The sequence below is a fragment of the Citrus clementina genome, unplaced genomic scaffold (assembly GCF_000493195.1).
Source record: "Citrus clementina cultivar Clemenules unplaced genomic scaffold, Citrus_clementina_v1.0 scaffold_2, whole genome shotgun sequence".
In the NCBI taxonomy this organism is placed as follows: Eukaryota; Viridiplantae; Streptophyta; class Magnoliopsida; order Sapindales; family Rutaceae; genus Citrus; species Citrus x clementina.
The window spans coordinates 29,653,809-29,673,699 of record NW_006262688.1 but is presented as its reverse complement, the minus strand read 5'-3'; the positions used below and the strand labels follow the sequence as shown (position 1 = coordinate 29,673,699).

General features: G+C 34.0%; 1 protein-coding gene across 1 annotated transcript; it reads right to left on the bottom strand.

The window, feature by feature from the left end:
- Positions 1–4,419: 4,419 nt before the first annotated feature.
- LOC18051330 (peroxidase 7) lies at positions 4,420–7,847 on the bottom strand. The gene is made up of 4 exons (XM_006448517.2): positions 7,665–7,847; positions 5,387–5,668; positions 4,949–5,291; positions 4,420–4,837 (listed from the first exon to the last, which is right to left on the bottom strand). Exons 1-4 carry the CDS (start codon positions 7,845–7,847, stop codon positions 4,425–4,427), a joined length of 1,221 nt encoding a protein of 406 aa, XP_006448580.2. The 3' UTR covers positions 4,420–4,424.
- Between the last annotated feature and the right edge of the window lie 12,044 nt (positions 7,848–19,891).

The following is a 19,891-nucleotide window of genomic DNA, read 5'->3' as shown; positions in this document are numbered from 1 at the left end:
ATACTTACAAATTTCTTACTATTAGACTTCTAACCTCACATGTTAAATTTATAATTTTATTTAGTAGACTTGTTATTTATAACACCAACTTTACAATCGTTCATTAATATTTTATTGTATACATTAAAAGATAGGGAATAAATGAATATTTACTCAATATTTAATTGTATAATAACCTTTTTTTTAAGGTTTCACTTAAATATAATTAGGGTTAATCTTTCAGTTTTGAACGTGTACATTGGTCTGTTGGGGGAGGTTTAGGTTTGGTGCATGGTTGAGTAATTGATACAAAAGTTTAATATAAGTGATAAACATAAAGCACTCCAAATCAAAAGTGATAAAGGTAGACAGAATGATGCTTTGATTGCCAAAAGCAAGTCATCTTCACCTCCTCTTCTAGTCCCAGACAAAATTGATATGTAAACTATTTGAGAGAGAAATAGAGACAAAAAAATTTAGCGTTAATATCTAGTGGTCTTTTTCTTGACTTAAACTTGCTTTTTGCAAAGTTATTAGAATGATTAAAAAGTAATGGAATAAATTCCTACACAAATATCCTGTCTTTGTTACATGCAAAAATTAATGGAGACAAGATGCCACCAATGTCAAAGCATTACTTGTTTCAAGATTTTGTATTATGAATTCGTAAATGTGCATGTCAAGTTTCAAGTTTTAAGTTTAATACTAATACAAAAAAAAAAAAAATTATACATTAGGTTATAAGTCAGAGTCTCTTATTTATTTTCTTCTAAAATATTTAAGAGTAGATTCAACTCACTTGTACCTACATATTTAGGTTGCAATTATAATAAGTTTAGCTAATGTAAGGAATCTGACCGATTATTGAATATCAATGAATTTTTAAAATAAAGTTAAGAAAAAAAAATGTAAAAGTTTAGTCTTATTTGAGCATGAAAGCTACCCATCCCAAATTATATCCGGAAGCTTTTTGAAATTGCATAGGTAATTCCACACATTAACCAAAAAAGAATGGTACCAAACAAGGGGATAAAACACAGGAGAAGGCAGAAGAGGACATAGAGGACACTTTTTTATAGTGATTCAGCTTTTAAAAGAAGAAAACAGTGGGGACAGAAATGTAAGTTACCATAAGAAAACAAGGGGTTAATTTGGAAAACAATGGCAGAAGGAAAGTGACCATTCACCAATCACCATTGCTTTGGATGCTAGGTCCTCGTGACTTTACGCGAAAAACAATGGAGTCTTGGGCCTCCTCCTTTTACTTTCATAATTACAATTCAGTCTCGTCTTCAACAAAAGGCCCAAACCCACATACATTTTTGCATCATTGTGTTTCTCTCACTCTCTCACCATTTTGTTTTTTTTTTTTTGGCTATGAGATTTAAAGGATCGTGGTAGAAAATTTTTGGAAATTTTTATTGAGTTTGGGATGCTTTTTTTTTTTTTTTTTAATTGAATCACAAAAACCCCCTTGCAGCTTAACACTCTAATTTTATGGTTCCATTTTCTCATTCAAGAAAAGAAAGTCTAGGGCATCATCTCGAATGTGCTATGATGTACATTCATTTTAAAAGTTGCCGATCAAAATGTATACAAGACATGACTGATGACCCTGGCTGCATGATTGTTCAACAAAGATCGAATGTGTTATAGTTTACCCGATTTGTGAACGAAACCGATCTCAAGAACATTAGACATACTGAAAATGTAAATTATGCTGGCACTTCTATCTATTTTTTTTTTATATGTTTCTTTATTTCTTTTTGGATATGTTGCCTTCAAGAACTGATAAAATTAAAAAAAACTAAGGGTTTCTTCCATTTAACTAGTAACCATGCTAATCTTCTGTCTTTGGGATGTAATTGATAATGAATAATCTCGTGATTTTGATAAGCACTTTTAGAAAATTAAATAGGTGGTCCTCATTCAATATAAATATATATTTATGGAGTCCGACAACAAGAGCGTTAACTACTAAATAATAATATATGACAGTATCACTAGCTAGCTGCAGCTGCTGGGAAGGAATGTGGCATAATTATGAAAAATCATCAAAAGAAGGCAAAGAAAGATCATGACTAGAATCTAAATCTCATGTACATACATCCTCATGGTTGAATGATTGGTTGGTACTTAGTAGCTCGCTTACCGGCTGGGTTCTATCTCTTTCAAAAAATAATCATAAAAATGAACTGTAGTGATATTACATTGATGTAGTAGAAGAAAATTCAAAGATATATGTAAAGGTGACTAACACGTAAGCTAGCTCTCTGTGTAAAATATTTATAAGAAGATAAAACAAACACAAACTAAAAAGATGAACAACTCATATATATAGATATAAACTTAATTAAATTACCTATTTGAAATGGGATTTGGACCACTTGGAACTTCATGGGCACTGTCATTGAAGATCTTTTCTAATTGGCCTCCAGGCTCTAAGGGCGATCTTCGAGCTCGAAACCTCTCACTCTTCTCAGCCGGCACCGGAGGAATTTGATGGACTCTGTTTGTGTTTGAATTAGCTGTCTTGTGTTTTCTTGTGGCAAAATCCATGTTGTTTGATCTCTTCAAATGCACAGGTTCTTCTCCATCTTTTGTGTTGAGTGAATAATAACGAGGAAGATTACTTGCGGTATGAGACTCCTCGTCAGCAGCTGCACTGGCTTGGATTAATAGAAGAAGAAACAAGAAGAGGGTCATGGTTGTGATATAAGGGGATATTGCATCACTAGCCATGCAAAAGCAAGAGATCTCAACATAAATTAAATCATCCAAAGATTTTGGTTAAGTGATGATCAACATGCAGGTGCCAATGAAGAAATTAAGTTCCGAGAGTTCAAAAGAGGGGCCAAAAAAAAAAAAAAGGTGCTTGTAGAGGAAGTATATTTTATGTTTTCAATGAAGAGGGTAAATTTTTAGCTAGGTTTATTCAAATGAGAGAGAGACAGAGAGTTAAGGCCTTGAGGGGAAAGCAAGAGGTGTCAGTGGTGGACTACTTTTGCAATGTTTTTGAGGTGGATGGCTTTATCAGTGTCCTGTTCTTATGGCGGTGATATTACATAAAAATAAAGATTTGACTACTATCCATATCATCTAATTACAAGTATCTTAAGTCAGTTAGAAGTTTATGTCAGATTTTAGGTTACAAGTGGTGTATAACAATTTTAGATATACGCAATTCTAGCATACTTTCATGAATATCTACATCTAAATTTTCGAGTAATTTTTAAATAATATAATAATTTGTATATTTCAGTTTTCTAAAAAGTAATAATAATAATTTAGAAGAGTAAATTTCAATTCATCTTTTAAATAAAATGATAATATTTAATTTACTTCTTAAAAATGTGAAAGTCTCATTTTAGTTCAGAAGATAAGAATAAACGAGAGGTGTGTTGATTTTTTTTTTTAATCATCCTTTTGGAGGTATATTGAAAATTTTTATTGAATGAATAAGGAGGTAGGCAGCATGAAACTAACTGAGTGTGGTTGTATTTGTGTGGAAGAGATATGAAAGTGCTGGATATTGGATAGGGAGAAGCAACCTACAGTCTCCTAGGAGGAGAACCAAGGGTAGCCCACAAAGACATTGAGAAACAGATGAAACATTTACAAGCAGTCAAAAGTAAATAAATATAATAAAATTTCGTCTGTTTTGATGCTCGAAGCACAAACATCCAATATAAAATTCAAATAGAACTTTGGCTTCCACGATATTTACAAGTAGAAGCAGTCAAAATAAACTTTGTTTTCATGCCAAAAGCACAAACATACTGTACAAAGCTGACTGAAAAGAGTTCGCTTCATGCCAGGCACAAATAAATTAATGAATTTTGTTAAAGTATATATTATATACTACAGAACACGTGAAAGTCTATGAGGAACTTTTAATTTCAAATGTTGTAAATTTTATTGCTATATAGCTATAATATTGTATATGTATTCATAACTCTTAAGTTTCCGATATTTTGTTAATGAAAGGCTTTTCATTTAATTAATAACAATTTTATCAGCGAATTAGAACATCTAGTGTATATTTGATGGGAAAATCTTGGGTGCTTCTTATCCTTTCCATTTAGTCCTTGTCAGATATATACTTCAACTAATTATGATAATATGCGTACTAATCACATGATAAATATTGAACAAACAATAAGTAACAATTTAGTAACACCAGATATCTTGTCATATTTAACACTTTTATCCAACACAATGCTTTAGGAGCACCACAGATCTTCTCATATTTAATATTTCAATCTCAACACGAAAGGTTTAAATACATACAGTTCCACAACAAGAAATAAAATAACTGTGCAATGATAAAAGTCAAAATCCTCAGCAGTATTAATAATTGCAATAAAAGCTGAAAATCAGGCAAAAAAAAAAAAAAGACAATAAAATGAACACATTAATGTTTGAAACTTGGGGAAACAAACTAATTAATAGCTATGAGAATTGACAAAATTGCAATTGGTGCGGATTTCTCCTTCATCTCCTGATAAAACATTAACTTTGCCAAATTTTTTCATGGAGGCCCCGAATATTTGGCCGTAGAGGAAGGATGGCATGCTAGCCAACGCTTTAGCAATGGGTTCAGTCCTTTTATCAGAGAGCAAGAGTTGATCTGTTGGTAGCAGCCCCAAGCCGTTTTGAAGATTTTTATAGTACATGTTGTCAAATTTCCAGGGAGTTTCAGCATCCAATTCAGCATCTTCTGATGCCCATCTGCATCTTCTTTGCAAGAAGTTGAGGTATTTTTCATTAATGGAGGGATCCGGTTTCCCTGTCCCTTTGTAATTGTAAATCCTGTCCTGAACTTGCGCACATGATGTCCTACCGATTGTATGTGCCCCTGGAGAGAAAAATATACACATTAACACTTAAGTAATAAATTCATAATTTCTGAACTCTCGTGAACTTAAAATACATATATATATATATATATATATATCTTTGGAATTACCTGAGAGAATAACCAAATCGGACACTTCTAATCCCATAGATTGGAAAAACTCGAGCAGGGTGGTAACATTGTCGTGACCCATTGGCACAATGTCAGCTTCCTTGCCAATAGACACTCGCCCGTCTTTCCTTCCAAAGGGAACGTCCCAGTATTCACCACCGAGAAGGACGGTGGCGTCTCTGGCGGCCGCTGCCAGAATGTCGGCACAGGAGACTGTTTCCGGGCATTCCTTCTCCAGCTCCGCCTTGATATCATCAATCATCTCAAACCCTCTCAGTGTTTTGCTTACATTAGCCCTTCTTTCGCTTCCCTCATTGTTCAAAAGAATTGAACCATCACATCCCTGCATTATTAGTTAAAATGACGCATAGTTTTTTAGTATGTGTTTTAAAAAGTCGTACGTTTTAATAAAAGAAAAAAAGAGATATTATTTCTTACCCTAACGGCACAGTCGTGGTAGTGCAACCTTAGAAGGCTGGGAGCAATTTTGTAATCCTTGTCAACCCATTCTTTAACCTTTTTATTGATGATTTTTTCAACGTTTTTATTTGGACACCTCCGATGATAGTAAGAGGAGGATGGCCATTCGTCGGATTGCAAGATCTCTGACGATGCAAAACTGTCGTCTAAACCGATATCACCAACTGGGAGGTCAACATCCAACGGGGATTTTTTATTTTGATCTTGCTCATTGTAGGTTGCTGATGAGATTGAAATCAACTGAACAAGAAGAATGATGAAGAAGAAGAAAGAAATAGAAGAGGAGTAATTCATGGCTTTGTTGTTCTTGTTTCTGCTATATAAGAATTAGCTCTGAACCAAGAGAAGCATGTGTTTTTTCAAAATTTGTTTCGACTTGTATATATAGCATTAGCATGCGGTGAAAAAAGAACCCATATTATTATAACTGGGAAAAGAAATACGTGAGACGCACTCCCACAGAGACAAAGATGACATGCTAGCATGTATTAATATTGTAATTAAGAAGAGTTGACAATAATAGTTTTGCTTTATTTTCTAATTATAATAAAGGGAGTATATGATTTTAAATTTCTAAGGTTGGTCAAAATGGATGCCCAATTCCAAGCCAATTATTAAGATTAGTTCTTTTTAGCAAATTTAATCCAGTTTTTGTTTTAAATTTTAAAGTGGAGACATAGCATTTGACCGAGTATGTTTTAAGATGGATAGCTTAACTGTGATGGTCTTATAAAATAAAACTGCTTAATTAAAGTTTGGTAACAAAATGTGTGTAATGTAACTTATGCTAGTAACAATTGAGATGAGAAAGTATCATGAGATTTGTCTCACTATGAGATGAGAAAGTGTCATGAGATTTGTCTCACTATGTGACCCATTAATTAGTTTGTTAATGATATTGTTATTTTTAAAATTTTAAATGTTTAAAAAAATCGAAAAAATATTTTTGGGGATATCAAATGTATGGTTATGGGCCAACCAAATTAAACAAACAACTCATTTGACTAAAAGGCCGGGTTCAAATAAAAAAAAATAAAATGGGTGCTACTATTGGCACCCCCTGTGACTCTTTTAAAACCCATTGCTAATTTTTCTTCTATTAATAGCACTGGCAGGTGCATTATGTTGGAAACCTAGTTATGCAAGGAATCTTCAGTTTTTTTAAAAAATGAGTGAAAATTCCTATGGTTATTATGGTGACAATTACTACATGTGCAGATTTCAGGTAACTCGGATGTCCATATCTAAAACGATTAGGCTGTCCATTTTATATATATACACACACACAATAATACTATTTCAGGATCTTGAACTTTTTTTGCTAAAATTATTAGCATTATTCCATAATATCGTTAAACCATAGGGTGAATATATATATATATATATATATATATATATATATATATATATATTGATATCATATCATATTACTATCAGTGACTAAAGTAAAAGCCATTGTGGAGTCATAACAAAAGAACTAAAATGTCTCTTATACGGCAAAGTCCACATCGGTAGCACCAAATCTAGTGCATGGAGCCCCCACCAGAAGGATGGATCAAAATCAATGTAGATGCAGCAATGAGAGCAGAACAGCAGATTGTTGGGCTGGGGATTGTACTTTGAAACTCAGATAATTACAAGAAGTAAACAAAAAGTTTAAATATTCCTTAAATAAAAGCTCCCTTTTTATCATTTTAATTTATTGCGCTTTTTTTTTTTAATCATCTGTAAACATGAATGAATTCATAATACAGACTAAAAGAACGAAGCAAAAGCACGAAAATAAAAGAAACGCAATCGTAAATATTCTACATATGTAAATTTGTCGGCCACGACATTGAATTTAAGTTTAGAGAAAAATATCAATTAAATTTCAGATTTTATGGGTAACTCTAGCAAATCTTATTTCACCATAGCGAACATATTGAAGTGGGGTTAAAGAAAGAACAAAGAGATGAACTGTCAAGACGAGACTTGCAAATTATATGCGGCGTACCGATGTTGAAATTTTTAAAAGTGTAAATATACGAAGAAAGGAGTTTTAAAAGATCTATAAAGGAGCAGTGCCCATATTCAAACTCAAAAAGAAAATAAAAAAGGAGACTATAATGAATAGTTGAAATTGTGTACAATAGCATTTTATTCTCTTAGTAAATGGTGAATCAGTCTAATGAATAGTTGAAATTGTCCAAAAGATTTCTGTCAAGCTGTCTTTCATGTTCAAAATTAAGTCCACCACTTCCTTCAAATCAGATTCAATGGTCATTAAAGAGCGACCTGAATTCCAAGCAATCTTGATACCCAGTCTCACAGCTTCAGCTACCAAATTAGCAATACTATTTTGGAACACTGATATTTGAACTATAGTTGCCATTACATTTCCATTTGAGTCTCCGATTGCCACTCCCAGCTTTGCCATTCTATCCTTCATCTTCACTGCTGCATCAACGCTAACTTTGAACCAACTAGAAGGTTGGGTTTCAAGTCTGATGCCTGTTCACTTGCTAGGTTTGGGGAGATTTAACAAGCTGCACTTTGATTCTTCGATAAGATTTTAGAATTACTTCAGCTCTTGCAATTAATAGTTGTAAATCTTCTGTCTTATTCTCAAAGATGAAAAGATTCCTTAAGTACCAAATAGCCCAACACAAAGCAACAATCGACTCTTAACTCCTTTTGCCATATTTCTCAGCATTTCTTGTAGCACACCACCCATCATATATCGGGGGTCCAGTATCTTAACATCATTGGCAAAACTAATAAACTTCCACACTTTTTGAGCAGCTTTGCATTCTACTAGAGCATGAAAAACATCTTCAAATATGCATAATTATGCATAATTTTCCCTTTTCAAATATTAGCATCTGTTGGCAGGAGGTTTCTGACAGCTCTCAACACGAAAATCTTAACTTTTTTGGTAACTCACTAGACCATATAATACTCCATTGGTTTCGAGAGCTGTCTGAGCTACGAGGGTTATCTGAAAATTTTAATTTCAGTGCAAGTTCATATCCACTCTTAACAAAATGCTGCCCATGTTTATCATAGTGGCATAAATACTGATCTTTTCGTGGAGTTCTCATAAGCTGAATCTGCAGGATCTTGTCTGTATCTTCCTTCATAAAATGCTATTGAATCTCTTTTTTGTTCCAATGCTGGTTTTCATTTTCAATTCAGCAACCGCTGCATGAATTTTAAGTTATATCATATAAATAAATTATTTTACTCTTAAAAATTTTGATCCAGAAGGTATAATTGTAACGATTGTTTTTTTATAACTGAGTAATTAGTTCAAACTAGAAGGACTGAATGAACAATAACGTACCATTAGAAAGGGTGATGATATCTCTATCTTATAGTTTTTGTAAATCCACCTCATTTTTAAAAAATAATTACAAAAATACACATTATTTTTAAAAATTTTCAAATAAAAATAAACTTTGGAGAATAATTAATTAAATATATCATAATTTACTTTTTTTTTAGTTAGATTTTTTTATTATATTTGATTATAAAGATTGTTTTGGCATAAGTTTAAATTGACTATTTTATTCTTATAAGGTAAAACTACCAAGAATTTACTTTAACTTAAATATTTTTCTATTTTTTTACCAAATTCATTGTTTCTTTCTTCTACTACTTTATTAGTATAATTATTAAACTTTAATTAAACTAACATAACGTCTTTATGGCACAATGCCCAAGTAAATTATTGAGCTCTCAAGTTTATTTCATTTACATGTAAAGGTAGTGAAAACAATAATTAAATTTCATTTAAAAGTATTAGATTATAAGTCACGTAATTAAATATCGAAATTATCAGACATGGTAGCTCATGTCTATTGGGGCAATTTGGTCGTTTTTTATATTATAGTGATAAATTAGTAAAATTCATATTGAAGTTTATGATCAAAGATGGTAAAAGAAACTTAAGAAAAAAAAAATTATAGAAGGATTTAATTGATTGACTGTATAAAATTTTTATTAATTTTTTTTTTTTGAAAATATTTTGAATTCATTGTGATTGTTTTCTAGAAATGGGTGAACTTATAAAAAAATAGTAGTGTGAAAATATCCCCACCGCCTTAGAAATTATGGTTAGTGATGACAGTTGCGAAAGAGAATAGTTCAAATCTTGTAAATTTGCATGCTTACATAGATGATTCATTTCATCTCTGATATATTGTCCAACAACTCTTTTCCCAGGTCATTTTTCAACCGACCCAGATTCCATTACCGAAATTGGGAAATATCCTCGTTAATTTTTTTCCTGTAGAAGCAAACGCAAGTTTTTTTATATGCATGTGAATTACAAAACGGGATACGCATGAAAGTCATCACTTCCGAACAAGCTGAATACATGTAATCTTGTTTTGGTTGGTAATAGCTGGTATGGTATAAAAAGAAAGACGACGAACAAATTTGAAAGGGATGAACTCAAAAGGCTTCAATATTGTGGCCATCAATAGCAACTCGAATGTATCTCTTTCACATGACAATTAGATTTTGATTTGGTCAAGTTATTCCCATTTCGTTTGAAATTCTTGTATGAGATGATGTGTGGTTCGAGAACAGTACATTGTACATAATAATAAGTCGATGATGAAGCTATTTATTCACTTGATATATCTTTTAACTTTGCAATGAACCAAATCTCTTTTAAATCAAAATTGAAGGTAGAAATTTGGAAGATACATATACACTGAGAATTGGGCTACTTATTTTCTAACATTATTTTGAACGTGTATCAGCATATTTTAATTTTCTAAGCAATAAATAATTACTTGATTCGAATATTGCGACATGGCATATGTATGATTGATCTCAGCATCATTAGAGACTAATATTATTAATGTAGCTAAATCATTTTCGGAATAATTTTGTCAACTTAATATTATTGTATAGCATGATGAGATAATATTGTTTGATTATCAATCGATAGCGCCATATTGGCATGTATACACGAATTATATTTAATTGGTCACGGGATAAGAACCTTTTTATCTACATGCGTGTCCTTTTATATGTAGGCAAAGTGATGCGTGTCTCAAATTTATCATGAAGCTAAGGCCCAAGAGCTAATACATTTTTCCCTTTTTTAATTTATTTAATAGATGTAGGTGGGTTGGAGAGAATTTTTAATACTGTTAAAATGTAATTAAACAACACATAACGTTTTTCTTAATCTCGAGATATTTTTGTTAGGTTAATGCAAGAATTAATATCTACTTTAGAGTGATTTTGGCATTAAATTTTCAGATCAGAACTAATTAACAATTTTTTTTCCTTTTCGTGAAATACTCTTTAGATCGAAAATAATACTGAAGTGCGATTATTTCAGTTATTATATTACAATACACATATCACAAATTTACAATCAAGGTGATTATTAATAGGTAGGGATATAAGTAGTTTTATAAAAGTGATTTTATTAAAAAAAAAGAAAAGAAAGAAACACTTCCAAACACAAATGCTAGCATCATACATACATACATACATACATACATGTCTATATATATATATATATATATATATAAAGGAAGACACATGAACAAAGAAACGTACTATAAGTGAGACAAAGGTGAGTGTGAGTCAATCGTTGTTGGCATAAACGTAGTTTATGTAACTTAATTTTGTACTTCTCAATACTATCTCGTTGTTAATTTATTCTTGATCATCAATTTTCTTTTTAGGTAAGATGATTAGTTTTGACCCCAAGTGTCCTTGCTGTTAAATTTAATGCATGGCTTGAACTTCAAGTCTTCAAGCGTAGAATTTTGTCTGTACGTCCAATATTGAGGTCGTTTTCAAGTGTAAATTATAATTAAATTACAAATCAAACCATTTAATGAGATTATATAACTATTTAACTTCTCTTATTCGTCAATGCGTGCATGCAATAATTCTAACTTTATGGGGCCTGCAGTCCAATTTTATATCAATGCAAGTAAATCACGAAAAAGATCGAAAGACGTATATTTCGTACGTTTTAAAAAATAATAATATTATATATAGCTGTTGGTGCACTTGAAGGGGACTACTTAGAGAAAGTAAAACAACTTATTAATCTCTTTCGTTTCCTGAAGTAGGTTTGATTTATTTGCAAAGAAACAGATAAGAAACCATAATTAATTACCTATAAATTACCTCTTTATATATATATATACAGACGAGGGCGCTCTCATTCTTTTTTTAATGTGAACACACAATTAAACTATGCCACTCGATAGAGTCATTTTTAATGGTGCAATTTAATAATATTAAAATCTAATTCTATTAAACTGTAAGGCTTAAAAATGTATTTGAATAGAAAAAAAAAATTGAAAATGCCCGCAATAGAAAAGACACACACATATATATATATATATATACACTTAAGGCGCTTACCACTCGCCCTAAAAGCTTAAGCTGTTAGGAGAAGGCGCTACTTTATACTTAAGCACCACCCGGACCAAACCAGGTAACGTCTCCACGTTATGCCACGACATCGTGACCCCACATCGGCCTTACAGGAGTCACCACAAGGGTGCGGGCCCCAGTTCCAGTACTGGGATAATATATTAAGCCCATTCCTCCCCCCGAGTTTCGAACCCTGGCTGGCTCTGATACCACTTAAGGCGCTTACCACTCGCCCTAAAAACTTAAGCTGTTAGGAGAAGGCGCTACTTTATACTTAAGCACCACCCGGACCAAACCAGGTAACGTCTCCACGTTATGCCACGACATCGTGACCCCACATCGGCCTTACAGGAGTCACCACAATGGTGCGGGCCCCAGTTCCAGTACTGGGATAATATATTAAGCCCATTCCTCCCCCCCGAGTTTCGAACCCTGGCTGGCTCTGATACCACTTAAGGCGCTTACCACTCGCCCTAAAAACTTAAGCTGTTAGGAGAAGGCGCTACTTTATACTTAAGCACCACCCGGACCAAACCAGGTAACGTCTCCACGTTATGCCACGACATCGTGACCCCACATCGGCCTTACAGGAGTCACCACAAGGGTGCGGGCCCCAGTTCCAGTACTGGGATAATATATTAAGCCCATTCCTCCCCCCCGAGTTTCGAACCCTGGCTGGCTCTGATACCACTTAAGGCGCTTACCACTCGCCCTAAAAACTTAAGCTGTTAGGAGAAGGCGCTACTTTATACTTAAGCACCACCCGGAACAAACAAGGTAACGTCTCCACGTTATGCCACGACATCGTGACCCCACATCGGCCTTACAGGAGTCACCACAAGGGTGCGGGCCCCAGTTCCAGTACTGGGATAATATATTAAGCCCATTCCTCCCCCCCGAGTTTCGAACCCTGGCTGGCTCTGATACCACTTAAGGCGCTTACCACTCGCCCTAAAAACTTAAGCTGTTAGGAGAAGGCGCTACTTTATACTTAAGCACCACCCGGACCAAACCAGGTAACGTCTCCACGTTATGCCACGACATCGTGACCCCACATCGGCCTTACAGGAGTCACCACAAGGGTGGCTCTGATACCAGAAGGAAATAGGATCGAAGGATGGATGTGCTTTCGTTAGATCTCAATATTAAAAACTTTAAATAAACCAATTAATGGATCGGCTTTTCCAAATTTTATAAAATAATAAATTACCAGCTTTGATTATGGAATTCTTTGGATCATACAATGTTCAAACAAATTTGAACGCGGTTAGTCAATTTTAATAACTAATTGATACGTGGCGTTGTTAAACCAGATCGATGCTACACAGAGTGAAGCCTTTGGACCCAGATCTGACTTAGGACAGATCAATAGCCCGCACGTTCGGGTTTCCAGCCGATATACCAAATCAGTTTTAGTTTACCAAATAAAGTTAAGTTGCTTTAAACGTGGTTGATTCTTTTTATTGGGCTATTATCAGATTTAGATTAGGTTCTTTTAAAGGTTTGGGTACATACACAGTACCAGATCCGGATCCCGGAAATGGTGCTCTGAAGGAATGGAGGGAGAAGAGAAGATTTACAACTGAGGATCGAGATCCGGTCTCTTTGCCTCAGAGGAATGTAGAATTTATATGGCAGATCTGATACAGATCAGTCTGCAAGCATGCTTTGAAAAGAAAAGTGCTTTGAAAATAAATTGCTGGAATTTAAATGTGCATAAAATTAAAGAAATGAAAAGTAAATGCTTTAAAGTAAATTGCGAAAATTTAAATTACATTAAACTTTAAACATACATCTTTGCTTTCTGGCTTTACAAATTTTCAAATCTTTCCAGAAGGGAAGATTGAAAGACGGGAAGATTGAAGGTAAAGAACTAGTCTGATCACCCAAAGCTCTTGTGATAGAACTATTGTGTAAGCAGAAAACTTCTTTGGAACCCTTCGGAGAGAGAGAGAGAGGTTTTAGAGAGAAGGAATAGAAGAAGAGAGAGAAGCTTTGAAGAGAGAAATGAAAAACCTGAGGAGTCTAAGTCTTCCTCTCGGTTTATATACAAAATCTTTAAACTGTTCACTGTAGCGGGACTTTAAGTGCACAGTAACATCTGGAACTCTGCACTGTTCACTGTAGCGGGTTTTTAAGTGCACAGTAACAAATGGATCGTAACTTTGAATAGTAGATACTTTGTACAGAAATACGTACAATATGGGTGAAGAGACATGTGCGCTCTCACTTGTGTCCAGGGGACCACCCGAAAAACTTTTTTTTTTTTTTTTACGTAAATAATCAAATAATTATTTACAATGCTTTATCGGAGAGAAAATGCCGAAACAGTCATCTTCATTATCGTCTCCGAGATAAATGAAAGGCTCTTCATCATCATCAACATCTTCATCTTCATCTTCAGAGGAACCTGCAGCTGAGGACTTTGATCGAGAGGCGAGGAGCTGTTCCATGGCTTTGAAATACTCATCTTCCGTTTTGGCGCTTGCCAAAAGAGACTGGGCTTTGGATTTTTGGGTTAGGAAGGTCTGTTGGGCTTTAGAGGCTTCCAGGGTTGGTTGTAGGAGGTTTTTAGAGGAGAGCCAATCTTTGATCATGTTGACAGTCAATTTGGACTGTTCATCAAATTTTGACCACCATTTGACTTTAAAGGTTCTTTGAAGGATGACTTGGGAATCTTGGTTGTGAAAACGTAGGTTCCACGAACAAACCCAAGGAAGGAAGAAATTTGCACAAAAGCAAAGAAATGGGGGAAATCTTTTTTCTGAGACAGAGGGTAAATAATGGGCTTTGAAGAGGTTTAGGCAATTTGTAGCGTTTGGTGATAAGATTTGTGGAATTGGGCCAAAATGGTTCCACCAATGCTGAAACCAATTTGGAAGGCTTTGAACGGTTATCTTTGTGTTGAAGAAAAATAACCAAGAATGGGATTTTTTAGGGTTTTGGATAAAAAAGGTGTTATACCATGCTTGTTGGTAATCCCAGTAGGAAAAAGTCCGACAATGTGGTAAACGGGTTTCAAAATTTAGAGGGAAGGTTTTAAAATTGTGGAGTAGGTCACCCCACTGATTTGGGCTCAATACTTTGAGGATTGTGGCCGTGGAATAAGCCGGTTCTGGATGGGCTTTGTCAAGAAAGAAATGTTTGAATTTAACTGATTCAGTTATTTCCAAAATGCTTTGATAATAAGACTGGGGTTTTGTCAAATCTCATGGTTTGAAAAACCAGCCTTTGGGGAAAAACTTTGAAATGCTTTGAAAAGGATCAGAATGGTAAAATCCATCTTCTAGAGAAAGAATATTTTGAAAATGGGTTTTATCAAACCAATCGGAGGTTTTCTTTGAAGGTGTTGGCTGAGAAAGCACAATTTGGGAGGATGAGCTTTCAGCAGAGACAACAACATTTTGGGAAGAGGGTTTTGTAATTTCAATTTCTTTTTGGGGAGAAATTTGGCTTTGAGAAAGGTTTTGGAGGGCGAGCATAAGCTCAGGTGATTTTGTAATGGAACTCATCCATTGCTTTACTTGGTCATCAGAAGAAATAGATTTGTATTGGGCTCCATGTTCTTCAACCATTTCAATCCAAGATTTAATGGGCATGGCAGAAGAAAGTAATTTTTCTTTAGAAGGGGTTGACTGGGGTTCTTTGGAAGGTTCTTGGGAACCAGTGTCTTTGAGAACTGCTTTACCTTTATTCTTCTTTGGCGGCATTATCTGTTTTGAAGAAATTCCCGAGTTAGAAAATCAGGAACAGAATTTTTGTCACCTTTAATAAATTCAATATCAAAATCAAAAATACTTAAAATAGCTTGCCAACGTGCAAAAATTTGTTTTGATGCAATGTTTTGAACATCTTTTTCTAAAACATGTTTTGCAGCTTTGCAGTCAATTCTAAGTAAAAATTTTTGATTTAATAAATCACTTTGAAATTTTGTAATGCATAAAACAATGGAAAGGATTTCTTTTTTGATAGTAGAATAGTTTTTCTGGCAGTCATTCCAATGAGCAGAAACATATTGAACTATTTGTTCTTTATCATTATCCCTTTGTTTTAATATTCCTCCATAACCTATGTCAGATGCATCAGTTTCAACAATTTTAGGTAATGCAGGATTTGCAAGAAATAAACAAGGAATATTTTTTTACAGATTGCTTTATTAATCTAACCACTTTGGTATGTTCTTCTGTCCATGCAACAAGATTCTTTTTTAACCTATCATGCAAAGGTTTAGACATCCTATTGATGTTAGGGCAGAAATCAAGAACATAATTTAAACTACCAAGGAATCTTTGTAATTGGGTTTTGTCCAAAATCTTGTCCGGGAATTTATCCGCAAACAAAAGTGACCTTTCTATAGGAGTGATGGTTCCTTTAGAAATATGATGTCCTAAAAATCGGACTTTTGTTTGGAATAAAGAAATCTTTGAACTAGAAAGGGCTAATCCAGCTTTTTTAGTAACAAGATGAAAAGTCTTTAGATGTTTGAAATGTTGATCAATACTTTGAGAAAAAATCAACACATCATCTATGTAAACAATGCAAAACTCAGAATAGGGATTATAAATATCATTCATGATTCTTTGAAATTCTGAGGGTGCATTTTTTAAACCAAAAGGCATTACTGTCCATTCGTATTGTCCAAAGGGAACAGTAAAAGCTGTTTTATAACGATCTTTAGGATGGATTTGTATTTGCCAAAAACCAGACTTCATGTCAAATTTTGAAAAAATAAGAGCAGAACACAATTTTTGGAGCAAATCTTTTTTATTAGGTATGGGGTACCTAATCCATTTCAAGGCTTTATTTAAGGGCTTATAATTTATCACAAGTCTAGGTACACCTCTTTCAATTTCAGAATTTTTATTTACATAAAAAGCGGCGCAAGACCATGGGGACCTTGACTTGACAATGAGTCCCTTTGACTCCAAATCATTGATTTCTTTTTTGCAATGTTGCTCCAATTCCATGTTCATTTGGATTGGACGTGCTCTGGTGGGTATTTGTTTTTCATCGAAAGAACTTTCATAAGGCAAATCTACTAAATGCTGTTTTCGATTCCAAAAAGCAGAAGGTAAATCGGCACATATTTCTTTTTCAATAAGGTTTTTAAAATCGGAAATTTTTCTTTGAATAAAATTATTTTGTAATTGACTCTCAATTCTTTGGAAGTTTAAATCCTTTTTTAAACAAAACAAATCATCTTGTTTGGATTTAAGAATGGCATTGATTTTATGCTGATAAACAGAACAAGCTTTAACAATGTTTAGATTCCTAGTTTTTGGTTTTTCAATAAATGGGAAAACCAGTTCTTTAGATTTTGCTTTGAAATATATACCATCATAGTTGACAGCATAAGGAGTTATGAGATTTATAAAAGGAGTGCCTAAAATGATAGCATGATGAATATCATTTGTAAGGACAAAAGAAGTTTTAAATTCAATTTGATTATTATAAATCGAGGCTTCAACTTTGGAGCTAACATTCAATTTCGAGTTATTAGCGGCAGAAAGTTTTTCTTTTGTCTTTTCATGAAATCTTTTGGGGACAATATCTTCTCTAATGCAATTTAAATCGGCGCCAGTATCAAAAAGGGCAATGGCGTCCATGGCAAAATCATCAGAAAAGATGAGAGTGACTTTAATCAAATACTTTCTTGTGGTGATTTGTTTTAAAACAAACAGAAAATCATTGGGTACTGACTCAATATTTTCTACTTTAATATCATCACCATCATCATCAGGATTAGATTCATTGTCTGAATTATCCTGTAATTGTTTTTGTAAAAGGAGTTGAATAGTATCAGAATCATTTTTTTGTTTTTCTTTTAAATCCTTGATTTCAAGCTTAATCTGCTTGATTTCGTTTTGAAGATCTTGGATAGTGGGTGTTGACTTTTTTGTTTTCTTTTTGTCCAAAATCTGAGTAAGATCATAAGAATTTTTTTTAACAATTGGGACTTTAGAAGTCTCGGCTTTGTTAAAATCCAAAGTTTTTAAAAGTTTATCAAGATATTCTTTTTGAAGATTTGGATCAGAAATATGCTTTACAAGTTCAAGAAAAGTTTCTTGGTCTTTGGTCAAAACATTGATTTTCTTTAAAAATGAATCGGATTCAGATTCACTACTGCTAGATGCAGAGTCATCTGAGTCAAAAAGCTCATCAACTTGGTAAGGATCATTATCTCCCGACATGGAAGATTCAGAGTCAGAAAATTCAACAAGGAGGGGAGCTATTTTGGAAAGAATGTCTTCATCGAGGTCAAGTTCATGAAGTCTTTTGTTCATTCTGCAAAATTTTGCAGTATGACCTTTCATGCCACATTTGAAACATGTAGCATCTTTGAAATTGAATGGGGTTATAGGTTTGGCTTTAAGTTCTTTCTTCTTAGAGAAACTTTGTCTCTTATAAGGCCTCGAAGGTTTCTTATAAGGAAGTTTCCTAAAATCACGAAAAGGTTTTCTAAAGTGTTTAGATTTGTAATGTTTCCTGCGAGGTTTAGAAGAACACTCACCATTACAATCTTTGGAAATAGAAGTTTTAAAGGGGTCATAATTGAATTGTTTACAGAAACCGCCTAATTCTTGTTTAGACTTCTTAAGCTCCCACTTAAGTCGTTTCTGTAATTTCAAATCTTGACAAATCTTTAAACCTTCTTTGTTGACAAAACTGACAAGTTCACCATAGGTGAGCTCATCATACGGAATACGGTTGTCATAAAGGGCTTTGATAGAATTTCTTACCTTTTCACCCAAAAGGGTAGGTAATCCAGCAAGAAATTTTTCTTTCCAAGTAGTATGATTTGCATCATCTCTTAGAAATAATCTGGTGAAAAAGGAGGTTTTGTAGCTTTGGAATTCACTAAGTTTCCTACATCTCAAGTTATGTAGTAGCTCAGCGTTTTTATCACGGAGGTGAGAAGGGTCACCAATGAAATGGAGGGAAATGGTCAAAATGAGAGTTGCAACAGCATCCTGGATTGGATTGTTGAACTCATCAAGAATAGGAGCTCCATTCTCATCGGTTTGGATAGAATTTAGGATATCTAGTTGTTGCCGATTAGTGAGAAGATGATCCCACCAACCTTTCAATTGACCAGTAAAACCGGCAATGAGGATTTCCGATATGGCACGATCAGAAGTTCCTGCTTGGGTTTTATAGGCATTGGCTGCCATTGTCATTTGTTGCAACAATCCTAGGATATTATACTCAGACATGCCATCGATATTCCACTCATAGACTGAAGATGCATTATATCGAGATTGATTTAATGCACTTGGCCTATTATCTATTGCTAGATCAGGTGGAGTCTTGACAGTGGGAAGGGCTAATTCCCAATGGATTTTGTTTGCTTTAGGAGTGGATTCCTCTTGGAAGGCTTCAACATCCGAAGAGGCTATAGAAGTTTGGTCATCTTTTTCTAATACTCCAATTTTGCTAGATTGAGGAGTATCAGGAGCTATCTGGGCTTTGCTAGATGAGGAAGAAGCAGCTTCTATCCTATCTAGTTGTTCTCTAATGGCTTTAGCAAAATCTGATTTTGATTCTTGAACAAGCTTTTGGCTAGTTTTCGAAACCTGAAAAGGTTTGAAAATAAGTTCCTTAAGCTTTTTATCAGAATCTGGTTTTGAAGGAATGTGCTTTTGACTAGGAGAAACAGATATGGTTGACTGTTGGAATTGGTTTTCTATTCTAGTCAACTGTTTTCCTATAGTATTTAAGTTAGTATTACAGAAATTATTCTGTTGAATAATACTACTTAAATTACTATCAGTATCATTTGGTTTGGGGATTTTGTAAGGTGAAGCTCTGATTTCTACAGGAGGTTCGCCGTGGTCAACGGTTACGCTCCGGAGGGGTGGATGCTCAGAATCGACTGTTCTATTACTTTCGGAGAGTTTCCACTCAGTGGTCTTTTTCCTAATAGTAATAGGATTTGACTCTTTGAAGGGGTAAGAGATGTTGTTATTAGAGGAATATATCTCGAACCAATCAAAAAATAATATATGAACTTTATGAAGATTCACAAATTCATAATAAGATTGTTGGATTTCTTTTCTTTGGTTT

Coding starts and splice junctions, on each gene's coding strand:
- LOC18051330 (XM_006448517.2), bottom strand. CDS start 7,847: ATGGCAAAGCTGGGAGTGGCAATCGGAGACTCAAATGGAAATGTAATG. Junction 5,669..7,664: donor AATCTGATTTGAAGGAAGTG/GTGGACTTAATT, acceptor CTTCTTGTTCAG/TTGATTTCAATCTCATCAGC. Junction 5,292..5,386: donor ACCACGACTGTGCCGTTAGG/GTAAGAAATAAT, acceptor CTAATAATGCAG/GGATGTGATGGTTCAATTCT.